Here is a 20,239-nt window from a genome sequence, read left to right on the forward strand (position 1 = left end):
CCTTATTCCATTTAAAAAATCTAAAAATAGCCTTGTTTATGTCACTTAAAAAATGGAAAAAGAAATGTATAAAAATATTCTTAGAATCCAAAAATATCATTGTAAAGAGGTCCAACTAAATTTAAATATCATTGTAAAGAGGTCCAAATGAAGTTTCTGAACAATTTCCTTTGGCATTCATTAAACTATTAATAAAAAATCTCTAAATATTTGAGACTTAAAATGTGTTATTGTAAAGGGTTCCAATGTGGTTTTTTCGGAGACATCCGATAAAATTGGAACGATACAGAGAAGATTAGCATGGCCCCTGGGCAAGGATGACACGCACAAATCGGGAAATGGTTCAATTTTTTTTGCACTTGATGTGCATAATGTGGGCGGTTGGTTTTCGCACCCCCACCCATGTTCAATTTCTGCGCCCGGTTGCTGTAGCAGCATCGATGGTGTCGTAATCTGCTTGATGATGTCGTATTTTGCTCGATGATGACGTCCGTATTTTGCTCGATGATGACGTATTCAACTCGCTTTGGCGATATTGTATGACGAATCTGCTCGCTTCGGCGATATATGTTGTATTATGATTCTTAAGCAGGAATTCTCTCCCCCACTGAAAAAAAAGTTCCAATGTGAAATTTCAACACTTCCTCTTCACATCTATTAAATTATTAATAAAAATTATCTAAATATTTAAATATTTGAGATTTTAAATATGTGAATATAAATTATTTGTTCATAATTTTTTTTAGCTAATTAACATTTTTGTAATCTATAAATCGATATATATAGAGGTTCCAATGTGAAGTTCCAACAATTTCTTTTCACATCTATTAAATTATTAATAAAATTATCTAAATATTTAAATATTTGAGATTTTAAATGTGTGAATATAAATTATTTGTTCATAAATTTTTTAACTAATTAAAATTTTTGTGATCCATAAATCGAATATATATATATTGAAAATCATATCATAAAAAACATGTGTACATGGTGTGATTTATCTTGTCTTAACCACATAAAAATCATGTGGACATAGTGTGATTTATCTTGTCTTAACCACACCGAAAGATTGGAAAAAAATCAACATATTTTCACCTTATATAAAATAAATATTTTCACCTTATTATAAATATTGTTTATATGTCTAATTTTTAGTATATTAAGAAAATATATAAATATTAACTTCTTTCAAATATTCATTTAATTAATTCAAAACTATAATTTTATATATCGTTCACAGAATCTAAAATAAAAAGAATAAGAAATGGAATATTGGACCTGTACGGGAAATAAAAAAATAAAATTATTATTTTACCTATAAATAACAAACTTACAAATAAATTGATTGGTATGATAAATAAACAATTTAAGATTTAAATATTTTATGCTTTATTTAATAGTTGTTTCCTAAAATAAAAAGATTAAGAAATAGAATATTGAACCTGTACAGGAAATAAAAAAAATCAAATTATTATTTTACCTATAAATACCAAACTTACATATAAATTGATTGGTATGATAAATAAACAATTTAAGATTTAAATATTTTTATTGTTTATTTAATAGTTGTTTGAGATGAATGCGGAGATCGTGGTAAGAAGTAGCATAAAGATTATGCCGTGCACGCCGTGACCACTCGGCTCCCTAATGTGTGATCATTTTTTAATTTTACAACGCACAGTCAGTGGCGACGATTTTGGATTCACAGAACAGAAAACAAGATCGTCAATGACGTATTGTTTTAAATTAAGAAAGCCGGATTGATCTGTAGTTGCCTGCACAGTCTGTTCAGACGATTTCAAGTGCCAGGAGGCATGGGAACTGCAGGAAGTCGGGAGATCGAGTCACAGGATCCGAGATCTGCGACTTCATGCGTTCCTCGCAAGGGTTTCAGCTTTTAAACTGCGAAATTCAGTCCAGAAACACATCATTGACTGACATTTTGGTTTTTCACCGAGCCATTGCCGGCAAATTTTGAGAAGATTTGCAAAAGGCTCGGGAACGAGTGAATCACGATGGGATCCAAGCTTCCGGCCATGAAAGGGAGGCTTTTTACCTTCGGATTGATATCGTCATGGTATTTTTCGAACATCGGGGTTTTACTGTTGAATAAGTACCTGCTGAGCAACTACGGTTTCAAGTATCCCATATTTCTTACAATGTGTCACATGACTGCGTGTGCTCTGCTGAGTTACGTTGGAATCGCGTGGTTAAAACTGGCGCCGATGCAGACGATTCGATCACGGTCTCAGCTTTTGAAAATTGCGGCTTTGAGCGTGATTTTTTCGACGTCAGTTGTCGGTGGGAATATTTCCCTGCGATTTCTGCCGGTTTCTTTTAACCAGGCTGTGGGAGCTACTACGCCTTTCTTTACTGCGCTCTTTGCCTACCTGGTGACCTTCAAACGAGAGGCTTGGATAACTTATGCCACGCTTGTGCCTGTAGTGGCAGGAGTTGTGATTGCCAGCGGAGTAAGTTCATTTCTTTTATATTTTAGGGACAGTTTGGCAATTTTGTTGATTTTCTGATAAAATAGGCATTGGTTAACTGCAGAGCATTTTTGTGTGCACATCACTGTATTGTATTTCTTCTCTATGCTGAAAATTTGGTAAAATTACCATATTATTTGTTAAAAAGTCTGATCTTCGCGCTAAACCAATCTACTAAGCCTAGCTTCTGTGATGACGTCTCGATCCAGTCAATATATAACATAACTTTAGGGCTACTTAATCCTGGTTGCTAAATTAATATGAAATTGATGTGATTCAGATGCTGCATTTGGCGTTGTTCCTTCAAGAAAGGGAAAGCCTAATTTGTCGAGCGACTATGCCGTTTCCGTGACCCTTTTCCTCTTTTATCAAGTTCTTTGCAGTCAGTCATCAACTAATTCGTCAAAGCAAGTTATCAGCTACTTGATCCACAATATTTTTACATAACGTTAGGGTTGTTTTAGATTGCTTACTAAATTAATATGAAATTCATCTGATCTAGGTGTTGCTCTGCACCATATTCTATCACGCAATTGGTTGAGACGGTTGAGACAGGGAAAACTAAATTTCTTCGGAGGTTATGCTGTTTGTTTAATCCTTTACTTGAAATAGCTGATGAGTTGCATCGAAAAATTAGTTGATGATTAGTTGCTATTGGGATTTTTTGTATCTGAAAACAATTGTGATTTAGCTGTAGCAATTGTTGCATCAATTTAGGGTTGCATTATATGAAATTTATTTGGTTTACATGCCGCTTTGGCCTGCTTTCTGTCAAGCAGTTTGTTGAGACGGGGAAACTAAATTTCTTCAGATGCATTGCAGCATTCGTTGATATTTTCTTTTGGGTTTTGTTTTGCCTCGCTGTCTCTTTTGCAGAACCTCTTTTTCAGCTTATGCTCTCTTTCTGCTTCTTTTCTTGGAGATACATTTAGCATTTTAATGGACACTATTATTTATTTTATTTTTGCAGTGGTCAAGAGGCTCGTAACACTACTGTTCACTTAGATCACTGTATTTTTTTTTCATTTGTAGTTTTAGTGGAGAGGCTCTTACCACTTGCGATGTTCACTTATATCATTTCACTTTTCTAGTCACTAGTTGACATAATGTAAATTCAAATTGTTTAGTCACTAATTGACATAATGTAAATTCAAATTGTTTTCTTGAAATAGCTGATGACTTGCTCTTCATCTGACGGAAAATTTAATAACTGCAATGAACTTCAATTTGCTATTATAATTCTATCATTCTGAAAATAGTTGTTATAATTTATTCAGATATATATGATCATACAAAATTTGCCGATCATGCAAAGTATGGTATCAGGTCCACTAAGCAGGAATTAAGTACTTTATAGACGATCACATAAAGGTCTCCAATCATGCAAATTTTGCCACCTGGGTCACCAGCAGCAACTAAGTGTTTGTAGTTGTAATAAGTTAAGTTGCCAATGAGAGTCATCGACATACTTTTGATCATTTACAATTGTTGATGTAGGGAGAACCAAGTTTCCATTTGTATGGATTTATTATGTGCATAGGTGCAACGGCTGCACGGGCTCTAAAATCTGTCCTCCAAGGCATACTGCTTTCTTCTGAAGGGTGAGTATTCTTGCCCTGGCCCAAAAACCATGTAAAATGTTTTGTCAACTTTTGGTTACAAACCTTATTTACTTTGATTTACATAGTCTCAAGTTAGGTTGTCATCTTCTTGACAAAGTTGTCAACTTAACAAAGTTAGCGATATATGGCAAATTGGCAATTGATATGAAGGTTATACAACAAGCCAACATGGGCTAAGTTAGATTTCTTCTCAGATTGGTTTGTTCAGTTAAGATTTGCTAAACGAAGGCTTCAAATCACGTGGTAATTTTTGTTGCAGGGAGAAATTGAACTCCATGAATCTGCTGCTGTATATGGCCCCAATAGCAGTTATGGTTTTGTTACCTGCTGCTCTTATAATGGAACCAAATGTGATGTCAATCACTGTGGCACTTACGAGACAGGACAAATTCATGGGATTTTTGCTCATTGTGAATTCTGCGATGGCCTACCTTGTAAACTTGACCAACTTTCTGGTCACCAAACATACAAGTGCACTAACCCTTCAGGTTTGCTATAATGTTTCTTTTTTTGTAGTAATTTAGTCCAGATAACATTGCATTGAATGGAGGAGCTTTGTTTATTTTTGGTATTCTTGTTTCAGCTTTTACATGTTGATTAAAGACAACTATTTAAATCCTTCTTGGTTTTCTGAAATTTTCCTTTGATAATAATAACTTTATTTTTTATTTATTTTTTTCGTTCTAGTTTGAATGCTTCTGGTCAACACAAGCAACACCATCCCACTTGGGATATTACAATGAAGCAGATATATCAGATATATATCCCTTGCTACAAAAGCTCCCTTTGGTTAAGTAGCCGTGGTTTGGGGGTATACCCCTTTTGCCAAATTCCCTAGGATTTGCACCTAGCTCCAATTGCATTAAACGGCTCACTTGTGATGGGAGATTGGCCTACTTGTGGGGATTTGAACTTTGGTGGAAGGAGTGACACCCCCCCACGCTACCAACCACCCAAGATCCCATTGACATAATTTGTAATAACAATATGGAACTTTAGTATTACTTAACTTTCTCATTTACATACTCGTTATTGTTTCTGATCTGTAAGTTGCATTGGATGCTAATGAACAGTTCGTCACAATAGATCTAAATGATATAACTGCAAATACAATGATGCTATATTATGCTGTGCTGTGATTTTACTCATGTATAAGTTTTTAACATATTTATTTTAGGGTAAAATACTGCTTCTTTAAAACTCTATTCATAAAAAAGATATGGTCAACATTTCATACAAAAAAGGGTGGGCTGCTGCACTGCATAGCATCATCCACAAGCCAAAGAACTGGCACAGTCTAGCATGCCTTGGGCTGATTAAAATTAGTATAATCCAGGCCCGCAAAACTTGTACAAAACCAAAATCATATGCCATATGCCAGATTTCTAAGTAATTGAAACGAAACAGGTGGCTCGAGGGCCAGATTCAGTAAAGACATTAATACTAAACAACAATGATGGCTCTTGTGTTAGGTGAAGGGTCTTGATATTCGGGATGGGGGCCCTTCCCAATGACATGTGGATCATCATTTTGTAGGTCAAGTGTCCCATCCACCCTTTGCTTGTTGCTCCAGGCCTCTATGCTATTAACAATATTAAAAACACATCAACTTATATTTTAAACTAGCTTAGAAATAACAATAGAACTACAATAGTAAAAACTCACCATAGATCACCATGGAAAGACGATATATCCTTGAGAAACCTGTGGGGGAAAACTCCTAGAAATAAAGGGCTGTACCTTGCTGCTATCATCCTATGGAGTAAATAGACTCTGGTCTAATATAGACTTCTATACAGTCCTGTCTGCCTCTGTTCTGTTATGTCTCTCTTTTGCATCCTCTTTTCTACGAAATATGAAAAAGGATGCAATAGGACTGAAACCTGTTTCTCCCCTTGGGGCTAGAGATTTTAGACTCCTTAGCTGTTTAGGGTAGGGTTTTGGTTCCTTGTTTTTCAATCAGGGTTAGGGTAATGGATCATCAAGAATCTTTTTGAAAAGCCATACATGGGAAAAATCCACATGTGTGAGTAACAGGGGTGACATTTTGGCTTGAGTTGCTGCTGTAGAATCTTCTTCCGCCTTTGTTATGCTCTTAAATCCCATTCCTAGATGCTTTGCTCAACAATGGAACAAGTACAATGCTAAAAGAATAAAATCCTCACCTCCTAGAATCTTCTTGAAAATACACACATGGCTAGCCCCACACATCAGTAATGGCGGCTGAGATCGCATCCACTTGGTACCATGATGGTCAACAAGGCTGGTCAAATTGCGAGAAATTTAACTTTCAGATGTTAACTTTGATTAAGGTGATCTTTACACTGTTGGAAAGGTATTTATGTGTAGAATAGTGTCAAGGGCTGAGAGTTATGACTGTAAATTTTCCAAACCCTAGGTGACTGCAGTCCTATGCTTTGTAATATTCTACTTAGAGAAATTCAAGGAATATCAAGAACATGAACTAAACTACAACAAACAATGGAACATGCAACTGGAAATTTTCACACATGCAGCAACAATTAGAACACCATTGAACAAGAGCAACAGTTTTGAGCCATTTTATTGCAAATAGTAAGCCAACTATGTACAAAATGAGATGGAACGAGTGCACCTGGGCTTGCAACAACAAGCATGCAAAACCCAGGTAGATAAGTGTGGATTCCCTCGCTGGAAATGGCTAGAATGGCCGTACGCTCTGCGCAGAATTTTTCTGCAATTGTTGATAGAGGAAATCTGCAATTTGGGGCCTCAAACCTGCTCCAAAAATTCTGCAAAATTAGGGCTGTGCTCCTCCAACGCCAAGCGACAAAACACATAAAGCTTTTGAGTTAATTTCGACTGCCCGAAATTACCCAAATTTAGGGCATTCTTCTCCAACTACTGGCCCAATGTCTAGCCCAGAATTTGTTGCTAAATCTCTGCACCAAAAGTCCTCCAAATGACTGGAAATATTCTGTAAGATTTCTTCCAGAAAGGGAGTGAAATTCCCGCCTTCAAATCCACCCAAACTCTAGATAATTTTTGTGTTACAAACTGAACCCAGAAATGCCCTGCGCAGGCCCTAGGAAGTCAAATTCGACCCTCACTGAAGCAAGGGTTTCCAGCTTTGCAAATCAGCCCAACATTTCGTCCTCCCTCAAGGATTATTCCTGCAAATTTTCAGGCTGTAGCTCCCTCTGAAGCCCTTGAACTGAGCTATATGAATTCCTGTCAATGCGTCCTCCTGAAAGCTCATGCAATGGATGTAAGGGCTCACAATGGATAGAATTCGTTCCTCCAATTCAGTAGGGTGACACTGTTGATTCATGAAAGAGAGTTGCGAATTCCTCTTTGAAATCCCTGTGCTAAGCAGCACTACTTGACTTGGCTCAACAGCACAAGCAAACTCTATATCAAAGATGCACAATCAAAAGAACCCCCAAAATGAGTTTTCTTCTCCTATATATAGATGCTGCCCCTTCTAATCCTTGTGGGCCCACTAGTTCGAACCCCTTCCTTGCCTTCTTCCTGATGTGGTACATCAAAATTAATTTGAGCCTCCAAACCTTTTCTCTTAAGTGAAACATTTAATAATTATCAAAATTGCAAAATTGTGAATTCACCTTAGCAAAATTTATTTGTTGGGGACATGACAGTCCTCCCCTCCCAAATGTTGCTTGTCCTCAAGCAACTGTAGTGCTGGATGCTGCAAAATTTGCTCTCCTTCCCATGTGGCATCCTCTTCAGGCAAGTCCTTCCATCTGAAAAGGAATTCCTTGATAGTCTTGTTCCTAAGCTTCTTTTCCCTTTCGTGTAAGATGGCCTCCGGTGTCAAAACCAAGTGCCCCTCATCATTCAGGGGTGGTAACTTTGTTGCGGCTGTCACTTGTTGCCCCAAAGCCATTTTTAGGGAAGAGACATGAAATACATTGTGTACCTTGCTTCCTAGTCGAAGATCCAACTCGTACGCTACCTCTCCTACTCGCCTGGTCACCTTGTATGGTCCATAAAAACAGGTTTTGAGCTTTCAACCCCCATTTGCTTCAGCGTGGATTGCTTATATGGCTAAAGTCTCAGAAAAACCAAGTCTCCCACCTCGAAGTGCCGCTCTACTCTGTCCTTGTTTGCATACAACTTTTGTTGGTTTTGAGCAGTCTGCAAGTTATCCTTGAAGGCTCTAAGGATATCTTGGCTTTCCTATATCCAATCCTTGGCCCTTAGGGTCTTGTTGTCTCCAAAGACCATTGATATGTGGTGTTGTAGCAATACTCCCTGAGATGCAGTCACTTCACCCACTCTCTCTGCTGTTTGGTCGCACAATTGCGCAGGTAGCCCTCCAACCACTTATTTACTATCTCTGTCTGTCCATCTGTCTAGGGATGGTAGCTCATGCTGGGGGTAAGCTGTGTGCCCATAAGGCGAAATAGCTCTTGTCAGAATCCTCCCATGAATCTGCTATCTCGATCACTCACAATTGTCTTAGGCAACCCATGTAGCCTAAACACCTCTCGAAAAAATAACTCGGTCACCTGTGAAGCTGAGTCTTTGGCTGGAATGGCGAAAAAGTGGGCGAATTTTGTCAATCTGTCAACCACCACATAGATGCAATCTCGCCCCTGAACTGCTGGCAACCCTGTAATGAAGTCCATCAATATGCTCTCCCATTTCCTCTCAGGAATAGGAAGAGGTTGTATTAGTCCAGTCGAATGAGTGTGCTCTCCCTTATTCCTTTGGCAAACATCGCACTCCCGAACATGCCTTAGGACGTCCTCCTTAAGACCTCGCCGAGTGAAACATTCTCTAATGGCCCTGTATGTCTTAAAGAACCTTTAGTGCCCCGCCAAAGGTGAGCCATGAGCTGCGCGCAGGCTCTTCTCCCTCAACTGTGAGCTTGGCACCAGATAAATCCTGTCCTTGTATATAACCATGCCCATCACTCGATACCTGTCATCCCCATGAGTACCATCCAAGATCTTGCATGCCTCCCGATCCTTGGAGTACTCCTCTGATAGCTGCGCTCTCCAGTCTTGCGTGATATCCATCAAAGAAAGTGTCACGGGCCTTCATGATAGTGCTTCAACCACTATGTCCTGCTTGTCCTTGACATACTCAATCTCAAAATCATATGCCTGGATCTTACTGACCCATTTTTGTCGTCTCTCCTGTAGGTTTTGCTGCTTCAAGAAAAATCGAAGACTATTGTGGTCAGTCTTCACCTTGAACCTATTTCCCATCAAGTACTGCCTAAACTTGGCCAACACATGCATAACGACCAACATCTCCTTGTTGTAAATGGAGTGCAACCTCTCATGTGGTTGTAACTTCCTGCTCTCAAATGCTATCGGAGGGCTCCCTTGTGTTAGAATTGCCCCAATGCCCTCTCTAGATGCATCACACTCTAAAACAAATGACCGTGAGAAATTTGGTAGGGACAAAGCAGGACAACTACTCATCACCCTCTTGAGGCGCTCAAAGGCCTCTTGTGCAACATCTGTCCACTCAAAAGCCCCTTACTTTGTAAAATCCATGAGGGGTGCTGCCAACTGGGAAAACCCCTACACGAATCCCCTGTAATACTTGCAAATGCCCAAGAATCCTCGCGACTCTGTCACATTCCTGGGCGTAGGCCAGTCCAAGATGGCCTTGATCTTCTCCTGGTGCACCCTTACCCCATCCTCCTTCCCAATCACATGTCCAAGGTACAACATCTGTGTCAATCCAAACTCACACTTGGACATTTTGCATAGTTGTTGCTCCTCCAGTATGCGTTGTACCTCCTCCAAGTGCTGGAGGTGCTTCTCCCATGCCCTGCTATATGTCAAGTTGTCATCAAAGAAAACTAGGACACATCGTCGTAGCTACTTGCAAAACACATGGTTCATGCAAGAGTGAAACATGGTTGGTGCATTGGTTAGCTCAAAGGGCATCAACAAGAACTTGAAGTGTTTGTAGTGGTGGCAGAAGGCAATCTTTGGGATGTCTTGCTCCCTTACCCAGAGTTGGTGGTACCTCGAGCACAAATATATCTTAGAGAAGTACTTAGGTCCTCTAATCTCATCCATCAACTCATCGATGTGCGGAATGGGATATCTGTTCTTCGATGTTCTCTTGTTGAGGGCTCGATAGTCTATACACATATGAAGGGGCCCATCCTTCTTCTTCGCGTATAATCGAACAAGCGAAGGGACTAGAATTGGGCCTAATGTGCCATTTTGCCCCAACCTTAGTAGCTCTTGTATTACTCTCTCAATCTCATCCCGATGTGTCTTGGGATGCCTGTAGGGAGTGGTAATGACTGCATGCACCCCCTCCTCCAACTAAATGGTGTGCTCAAACCCTTTGTTCGGTGGCCTGCGCGGTGGGATCTCCCCAAATACTGCATGATGCTTCTCTAAGAGAGCCAATATGTCTAGATGTGTCTACTGCGCCAGTCCCCCTGTCTCAGAAGTCCTCAACTCTAAAGGCCTCAAATCAGCCTCCATCCTATGCGCTGACAGCCTGACACTATCTGGGGTGGATATGAGTGCATCCCTCCCAACAATACCATTTTCCCGTCTGGACCCATGAACTCCATCTCTAACTTCTTCCAATCAGTGGTGACATGCCCAAGAGAATGCAACCACTAAACCCCCATCACCACATTGGTGTCGGGAATGTCAACTACAAAGAAGTGGTCCGTCATCGAGTAGTTCCCCATGGAATCTCTGGCGTTCTCAAACTCTGTATTTGGAAGGTGCTCACGCTCGTCCTCTCTACCACGACCCTTCCTCTACCTTTGCCTCTGCCTCTGGGTCGGTAAACTGCTCCACCAAATGACTCTGTCATCACCTGCTCTTGAGCCCACAGCTAGCCAAGAACATGCTCTGATGCCACTATAATATTCTACTTAGATAAATTCAGTGAATACCAAGAACATGAACTAAGCTACAACAAATAAATGGAACATGCAACTGAAAATTTCACACATGCAAAGACAATTAGAACACCATTGAGCAAGAGCAATATTTCTGAGCCATTTTATTGCAAATTGTAAGCCATCTGTGTACAATATGAGATGGAATGAGAGCACCTGGGCTTGCTACAACAAGCATGCAATACCTAGGTGAATATGTGTAAATCTCCTTGCTGGAAATGGCTAGACTGGCTGTACGCTCTGCTCAGAAATTTTCTGCAACTGCTGCTGGAGGCAATCTGTGATTTGGGGCCTCAAACCTGCTCCAAAAATTCTGCAAAATTAAGGCTGTGCTCCTCCAACCCCAAGCAACAAAACCCATAAAGCTTTTAAGCTAATTCTGACTGCCCGAAATGATCCATATTTAGGGACCAGGGTGTTCTTCTCCAACTGCTGGCATCGCGTCCAACCCAGAATTTGCTGCTAAATCTCTGCTCCAAAACTCCTCTAACTGTCTGGAAATCTTCTGTAAGATTTCTTCTGGAAAGGGAGTGAACTTCAAATAATTTATGTGCTACAAATTGAACCCAGAAATGCCCTGCGCAGGCTTTAGGAAGACAAATTCGGCGCTTGCAGAAGCAAGTGTTTCCAGCTCTGCAAATCAACCCAAAACTTCGTCCTCCCTCAAGGATTACTGCAAATTTTAAGGCTGTAGCTCCCTCTGAAGCCCTTGAGCTCAGCTATACGAATTCCTGTCACTAGGTCATCCTGAAAGCTCGAACTGGATGATGCAATGGCTGTAAGGGCTCACAATGGCTAGAATTCGTTCCTCCCTTTCAACTCCAATTTCTCTCCTAGGGTGACACTCTTGGTTCACTGAAAGAGAGTTGGGAATTCCCCTTGGAAATCCTTGTGCTAAGCAACACTAGTTGATTTTGCTCAACAACACAAGCAAACTCTATACCAAAGATGCACAGGCAAAAGAACCCCCCCCCAAAAGGAGTTTTCTTCTCCTATATATAGATGCTGCCCCTTCTAATCCTTCTGGGTCCACTAGTTCAACCCCTTCCTTGCCTTCTTCCTCATGTGGTACGAATTCCTCCAAGGAGTTTGATTTCGTTCTTCGGGTGGCCCTCACAATCCACAAACTCTTTAATTATTCAATTTTTCCTAGTGTTGGTAGCTTAGACATGTATTTCCATGAGGGTGTCTACTTATGGAAATCATCATTAAATGTATCCTATGCTTTTTCAGAAGTTCACTTTATTAATTAATTAATAAAGTGAACATTCTTTTATTAAAGTGATTTTTAATTAATAAAGTGACTAAAGTGGGTCACTTAATAATTTAATTAAAAGAGAGCCATTGATCTCATGGTTAGATCTCAATTGTTGAAGATTAGGTTTTTGGCTCATGTCAAAGTTATAAAATAAAGAGAGGGCAAAGGACAAATACACACTGGACATTCATTTCACAAGTCACGTGAGTGAAGGAGAAATCAACGATTTGATTTTTAGCCACTGGCGAGAATTTCAATAGTATTTCAGCAAGGAGAAGACGGCCAGTCTTTAGCAAGACAGAAAACCATTTAACAACGACGAAATGAGCAGCCCGAAAACCCAATAGATTAGTCTGTATCGCAACCCGTATGGATTTCGTACCACCGTATGAATTTGAGGGTAGGCTACCTTGATTTCTATGCAAACTGTAATTTTCAGGTTTGCTGTCTGTTTGATTAATTCTTAGAGCCAATTTTCCCCGTGAAGGAGCTCTGTAATTTTTTGAATGAAGAGCTGATCTAGAAGTGCAGAAATATTTGTGTACTATGTGATTGTTTTTCTTGTTTTCTGCTGCATGCAAAAGTTAATATTACCAACAAAGTAACTAGATCTAATCCGTTTGCTTAGATTGCTGGTTTTAGGATATTTTAACATGGTATCAGAGCTCCATATTTGAGAGAAAAGCAAATCGATAATTTTTAGGTTACTTTAACGTTAAAGCTCAGGACAACCATGTCAGTAACCAGTGCGAAAGTTGATGATCGACATGATGGGGTTTCAAATTTCTTGCCATGGAAGGCAAGAAGCTCAGTGATCTTGAAGGAGCAAGATTGTGGGAAGTCATGTCCAACTCTCCAGCTCCAAATTGATTCTGCACTACTGTAGTGAACAAATCTGAAACTAAATTGTAACACCAAGACACATAATTTCTCTACTCTTTTGCAGCAAAATAGAATATAATTAAAAACACATTAACACAATACAATAACACAAAATTTTCTAGGTAACCCAATTGGGAAAACCCTTTGCTTGTTTGAAAATTTTATTGATAGAAATTTGAGCAATAGATCTCTTACAGTACAACTGTTTCAATTATAAAACAATCTTGTTCTACCTCTGTTTGTCCTAAGTTTGAAACACCTTGCAAGAACCCTGATATGCTTCCTAAATCCTTGCACATAGTTATTTAGGAATTAAATCCTAAATCCTAACGCAAATCCCAAGGAACTCTCTTCTATCAATCTGCGCACAAGCTTCTCCTCAGTACGTCCTTCCCACACACACAAGCTCCTGCACACAAACTCATGCTCTCTATTGTCTTGTCTCATCAACCTGTGCTCATAAAACGATGAATCAATTCTGTGCCTTTATCCTCCTTATGAGCAATTCACATCAATTAAATTTGGCAAGTTTATTTTTGGAACTCGGTCTTGTGATTGACTAGTTAACTGAGTCTAACTGACTCATGTAACTCATCCTAGCCACAAATGACCATTGAGACTTCTAACTCGCACTAGGAAACAAATAACTGAGCCTCCAACTAATCACATGAGTTAAACTGCTTCATGCACTCATCCTAATTTTTAGGAACTCATCCTAACTTATAGGAATTCGTCCTAATTTCTAGGAACTTGTGCATGCTAAGGAAGCACTGCTTGTGGTCTCTTTGACTAATGCACAAGTCAAAGAAGACCTTAATCTCAACTATTTTCAACAATATGCTTGCTTAGATCGTTGGTTTTAAGATATTTTAACAGAAACATCATTCCAAGTACCAAAAAACCCTCTAACTGAGCTTATACAACATGTTGAAGACCTTGAAACGACAGAAAACTACTGTATGACCTACAGGACAACTTGTATGGTATGTTTGTACCATTGTACGATTGTACAAAACAATGTGAACCACTGTCTTGTACTGCATGTGGCATGAGAATGCCTTTTCCTTGATTGCTTACTCTCTCTCTCTCTCTCTCTCCCAATTGCTCAATTGTGTATAACATCCTCTACTTTTCCTTGCCTTTATAATTTTAGCGAAGAATCTGGTTTTAAGATTACTCCCAGTATAAGTACAATTTTAGAGTCAACTGCTAAAAATAAAAATTTCACTTTTTTACTAAAGTGAATTACAAAATAGAATTACTTTTGCAATATTGGAGTGAGTTTTCAAAATAATATTTTAAAAAAGATATCTAATTACTTCTTGCATGTTCATACTGAGCATATGCAAAAGTTCCTATTCGAGCTATAATTCTCAACACTAACCCCCAAAAATGCCATTTGATGCCTTAACATGGCTTTAAAAGGGTTCAAAACCCAAATCTTTTTTGTGGGATGTGCTAGTAAAATGGGCTATGCAAGTCAATTTCTCCAATTTTTCCACCCTCAAAATACCAATATAGATGACAATTTATATAATTATCCATTCCGGATCATACCTACCCATTTAGGGAGGATTTTGGCCCTCAAAAGTTTTTGCTAGATGAGGTGAGGAATTTTTTCCTTTACCTTCTACCTAGAGTACCATTTGCCTTCTTTTCAACTTGAATTTTCCAGAGGTCATGCTGCCGCTATCTATTGGTTCTTCACTTTTTTGCAAAATTGTATCTTCCACCAATTCTATTTGAGCTTCTGGTTCTAACCTCTCTAAACTAGGTAAGACCTACACCTTGATTTCTTAACCCAACATGGAAGGCTCATAGAGTTTCATATTTTCCACATTCATTACCGAGGAAAGGTGCATATATGGAGATAGACTAAGTATGTAGGTATTATCAGCCTCCTCCTCCATTTCCTCACAAGGGTCATATTGCAGATAAGATAAGATAATTATATTAATGTTCAACAAATGACCACAAAAGTAGATCAATGGGACTGTTGAGTATAATGATGTCAATACAAAGTAGGAGTACTACGAAGTCTCCTATGTAAAGAACAAAAATAAAGTAGAAACAAGTCTATATGTGAAAACATGAGAAAATCCTTAGATACAAGTGGGGGCTGCCACAATGGGACTAGGTCATGATATGCTAGATCTACTTCTAACATCAAAGGCCAAATGAAGAAAAATCAATATAGGATGATGCCTTGAAGAAGAGCTACGGGAAGGTCTGGACCGTCTCCTGCGTTGTCACCTGGACGCTATAACTTGTTGCTGATGTCTAGGTGATCTGATTTGCTTGCTAGTAAGGGATCTGGTTAGGCGACGTCTCTGAGGTCTCTTAGCAGGGAGAAAGGTCTCTTGGATCCACACATATTTAGAGCTAGAAGTAATGTTATCATTAGCCTATCTCTTAGTGCCCCTAATGTTATCATTAGCCTATCTCTTAGTGCCCCTAATTGATGGGAGCATTCTAAACAAGGAGGTGATTTGCTGAATAGGATCTGACATAGGAGGAGGTGGAGAGTGTGGGTATGAAACCTGAGGGACTCCTACATGTAAAGGGATAGACATCTCTGGTCTGAGTACTAGAAGAAATTGGAAAGGGTCTAGGTCCACTAGAACAAGCAAGGAAATCTCCCACAGATTTCATAATAAACGGGGCAATGGAAGATGAAGTGCTCCTTTGACTCAATCGCTCATATATGGCATAGTTGGCAGATCCTAATTTGTCTGGTGGTTCATCTCAATCCATAGTTATTGACATCCAACTCTGAAATTTCCTAAGGGAATTCAGACGGCATGCATCAAATGGTGACACGTTTAATGGGGATGAACAACGAGTCCATTTCTCAACATCATGAAGTGCTCAGCATAGAAGGCCATTTTCAGACGTAACCCACATTGAGGGTTTATCCAAGTGACATGTACATATTGCCTGTAGATATCCCCACAAATGATTGTATTCATCTTTTGTTTGGTTGGTAAGAGGTAGCTAGGTGCACATAAGGAATATCAAAATGGAGGAAGCCAGTCCAACATAATACCTAACTACCAACAAAAGTAAGGAGATCTAAGACTCAGATGCACCAACATGGACACCGATCTGAAGGACTAGTTGCTATAATGGATATCAATGAATGGTAGGCTGAGTATGGATATTTGTCTCGCCCCTTCGCTGTATTAGCAAAACTCAGAACACAATGTAGAAGTGAGATGAGATAGAGCATTGCCTTAAGTCAGAAGGTCTGAGCACCAAACTCTGCAAGGATGATGGGACTATTTGTTTGCATCAAGTGAAGCGATGAAAGAAGATGGTTTTGGTCTCCTTACTGAAGACCTAATCAGACTCTAGTAAACTGGGTCCCCAAACCTCAGATCCATATAGAATTGTGGAGCGGACAAGAGTGTCCACGAGGGACATTTTGGATGATTTGTCCTGAAAGTGATGTTGAAAATACGATATCTCTAGAAGAGCCAAGGACTCATAACCCTTATTGATTCGAGGCTGAAGTGCATGTCGCAAACTGAAGCGAAGACCTGTGAATAATACACCTAGATAAGTATATGTGGTGGTGATTTCTATCTCCTCACCTTTGAAAAAGAAGTGGTGATTAGAGAGAACATTTTGCAATGCGTTGAAGATTATTACCTTAGCTTTACCCAGGTTAATTGTCAATTGGTGAAGATCATAGAAAAGGGCCAGGGCATGCAATTGTTGCAGCAATTCATCCAAGGATGAGGCTATAATGACCACACGTTTGCAAACAAAAGGATAGAAATCAAGAGATGGTGTAGAAGACAACCATTACCATCTTGATGTTTTCAGTCAAAAAGGACTCCAACTTGTCAATGAAGATCCCAAATAATGTGGGGGGACAGGGGACAACCCTTATTAACGCCAATAGTACTCCGAATGAAATATGATAGGCCATGTGTTATGTGTAGGCGATCAAGAACTGACTTGTATAGAGGCATGATAGCTGATAATAAGGTCTTGGTAATGCCAATGTCTATAAGTCTCTGGAATAAAGCCTCCCTAGGGACAAAATCAAAGCTTTTCGAAAGTCTACAAACAATACTAAAGTTTCGAAGAGTGAGATGACCTTCCTTGATGATGGCCTTGAGTGTAAGGCTGTGATCAATAGTTTGGTGCTCAAGTAAAAAATTGGCTTGTCCTCTAGCTTTGAGATGTCTCTGTTCAAGCTTCCTAGAGAGCTTCAAGTGGAGAATTGTAGCATAGAGCTTCGAGAATGTGTGGCATGCCATGATTGTCTTGTAGTTATGGGGATTGGATGTGTGTTGGGTGTATGATGTGATGTGACCATGCCAATGGAAAACTTGTATGGACCAATTGGTTAAAGAGATCATCCATGTAAGGAACTATAGGATGAAGACTATGTTTAAAGAACTTTGCTCAGAAACCACCTTCTTACCAAGATCCTATAGCCTCTTCAATTGCAATCAAACTCTGTATTCAATTGCAATCAAACTCTATCTTCCAACTTGAATGTTAGTTTTGTGTTGTTCACATGGGGCATTGTACCTTTTGTGTGACTTCTTTAGTGTCTCCTATAATAGCAAATGGATTTGCCTAATCTTTCAACAAATTTCTCAGCTTTCAATGTTTCTCTTGTGATGTTTTCTGTCACTCCTCTTTGCTGTCCATAGACAACATCCAAGGGTGAAGGCGACAAATACCTAAAGCAAGTTGCAAATGGGGACTTACCAATAGAAGTGTTGACTACTTCTATTTGCCCATCTGTTTGTGGATGGAATGCTGTAGATCTTTTCAACTTGGTGTCCATCTTTTCCCAAAGTGTTGTCCAAAAGGCATTGAGAAACCTAGTATCCCTATTTGAGATAATGCTCCTTGGTATCCCAAAGTGAATCTAGAGCGTTCATACTTGTTTGTTGCTTCGTGTCCTTTGATAGTTTTTTTACAAGGCTTGAGAATGCATATGTTACTGAATTTGTTAATTACGACAAAGATATAGTCACGTCCCTTCCTAGTTGTTATCATACCACCCACAAAATCCATGGAAATGCTTTCCCATGGTCAAGTAGATATAGGTAAGGGATGGTATAGACCTTGCTTTTTAATTTTGGGCTTGCTAGTACAACAAATTATGCATCCTCTAATATACCGTGCTACATCTTCTTGCATTTTAGGCCAATACACATACCTTTGTAAGTTGGAAATTGTCTTTTCAACACCAAAATGGCTTGCAACCTTGGAGGTGTGAGCCTCTTTGATAAGTTGCAATCTTTCACCTTTAAAGACACAATGGTGTCTATCTTGTAGAGTAACTCGTTCTGGAGATGATAGTCTACCTTACTGTAACCTTCTTCTACACAAATTTGGCCTAGTAGTGGTTGAAACGCCTCCTTAAAGTCCTCATCTTCTATACATGCCTCTTTGTATGCATCATGGTTAAAAGGTTCCACATGCATAAGAATTCCCACAACTGTAATCTTGGATATGATGGCATGGAAAGAATCCCTGAAAATTTATTAGTGTTGCCTTTCTTATATTTGATGTCTGGATGAAATTGCTGCAAATACCCAATCCACTTGTAGTGTCTAGTTTGTTGAAGCTTACTCTTGGCTAGAAAATACTAAAGTGGCTGGTGATAAGTGTGCTAATGATTTCGTTGCCCATTGGATAGTGCTTCCACTTCTTAACAACTGGAACTGGGACATAGAGTTACTTAATCATTAGTAAGGTAGTTCATGACACTCCAATAAAACATTTCAAGATGATAGCATATTGACTTACCTCCTTGCAACAAAATTGCCCCCGTAGCGTATCCACTTGCATTCATCTCTAATTCAAAAGGCTTTGGCAACTTAGGTAATGAAAGGATTGGTGCTTGGCTAATTTTAAGTTTCAACATATGGAAATATTTCTGTTGATTCTTTCCTCACTAGAAACTCTTACCATTGGTTGTTTTGACATGAAGTGGTGAATCTACTACGAAAAAGGATGTTATGGATTTCTATAGGCATTGTTCCAATAAAGCTCGTGACTTCAGTGGCATGTTGATTTTCCGGTGCTAAATTAGACAAGCAGAATTTTCTGCAACTGATAATTACTTCCAATGATATATTATATTACTTTAGCACAACCAGATCATTATTAAGTGGTGATTATACTTAGAAAATTCAACTGTAAATGAAACAAAAACTATAGAGATCACAGTAGAATAACCATGCAAAGTAGAGAACAAGATTTTACCCTGGAAAAACCCAACAATCTTTTCTTAGGAGAAATTGTTCAATTCAACAAAAGTACAATCTGATTTTTCATTCAAACTTGGTCACATAGAGCATAGAATCAATACAGGTCAAACTTGGTTAAACAGACTCAAATTTGTCCTTCCTGTTTCTGCCCAGAATTTCGGTCAACCTCAATCAACAGACCAAAATTTGGCCTCCTGCAGCTGCCCAAAGGATTTGGTCAACCTGCCCAAAATTCAATCAAACTGCCCAAAAATTTCTCAGTCAAACAGTCAACTGTTGTGGCCACATGTGCGAGGTAAGATATTGGTCAATGCTGGTCAAATTCAAGATAAACTCAGTTTCCTCAGAAATTCATCTCTCTTAGGAAATTCAGCCTCTTCCTCCCGTGTGAGAGAGAGAAATGTTTGTTGTGTGTGAGTGATCAAATGAGGAGATCGATTGCCCTTTTAATAGTGATGTAGGGTGCCCCAAGTGGTGTGCCCTTATGTTGGGCTGACTTAACTTTTGGAGGCAAATTTAAGTAAAATATCTTCTTTTTAATTTTTCTTTTAGGGGCCGACCTTAGTAGCTGGGGAATACCTTCTGTAGCTACCCAAAAAAATCAACATGACATTGGTAGGAATTGGCCACTTGAGGATGAACTCTATCTTCAAAGGATCTATCTTGATAACAGGCCCAAACATGTCAATGATTTCTGTGCAAACTCACATCTTTTCAAGTTAACCAGTTGTTGATGGTTTGTAAGAGTCTCTAACTCCTCCATAAGATGAGAGATGTGCTCTTCCTAGGTAAAGCTATGAACCAATTTTTTTTTATACAAACACACTATCGCAAATGAATGTAAATAGTGG

General features: G+C 39.2%; 1 protein-coding gene and 1 non-coding gene across 2 annotated transcripts in view; both read left to right on the forward strand.

The window, feature by feature from the left end:
- The first annotated feature begins 250 nt into the window (after window positions 1-250).
- Window positions 251-353, forward strand: LOC149236765 (U6 spliceosomal RNA). The gene has a single exon (XR_016246772.1). It is a non-coding gene; the product is annotated as a U6 spliceosomal RNA (small nuclear RNA).
- A 1,227-nt stretch (window positions 354-1,580) lies between these two features.
- Window positions 1,581-20,239, forward strand: part of LOC149236766 (putative sugar phosphate/phosphate translocator At3g11320) — a 39,265-nt gene continuing 20,606 nt past the window's right edge. Inside the window, exons 1-3 of the mRNA XM_089372493.1 lie at window positions 1,581-2,471; window positions 3,987-4,090; window positions 4,371-4,599. Coding sequence (XP_089228619.1) covers window positions 2,016-2,471; window positions 3,987-4,090; window positions 4,371-4,599 — 789 coding nt within the window. The 5' untranslated portion in view covers window positions 1,581-2,015. The remainder of the gene's footprint in view (window positions 2,472-3,986; window positions 4,091-4,370; window positions 4,600-20,239) is intronic.

Source organism: Pinus tabuliformis, chromosome 8, assembly GCF_031772625.1.
Source record: "Pinus tabuliformis cultivar Carrire ecotype Pingquan chromosome 8, CPIR1, whole genome shotgun sequence".
Classification (NCBI taxonomy): domain Eukaryota; kingdom Viridiplantae; phylum Streptophyta; class Pinopsida; order Pinales; family Pinaceae; genus Pinus; species Pinus tabuliformis.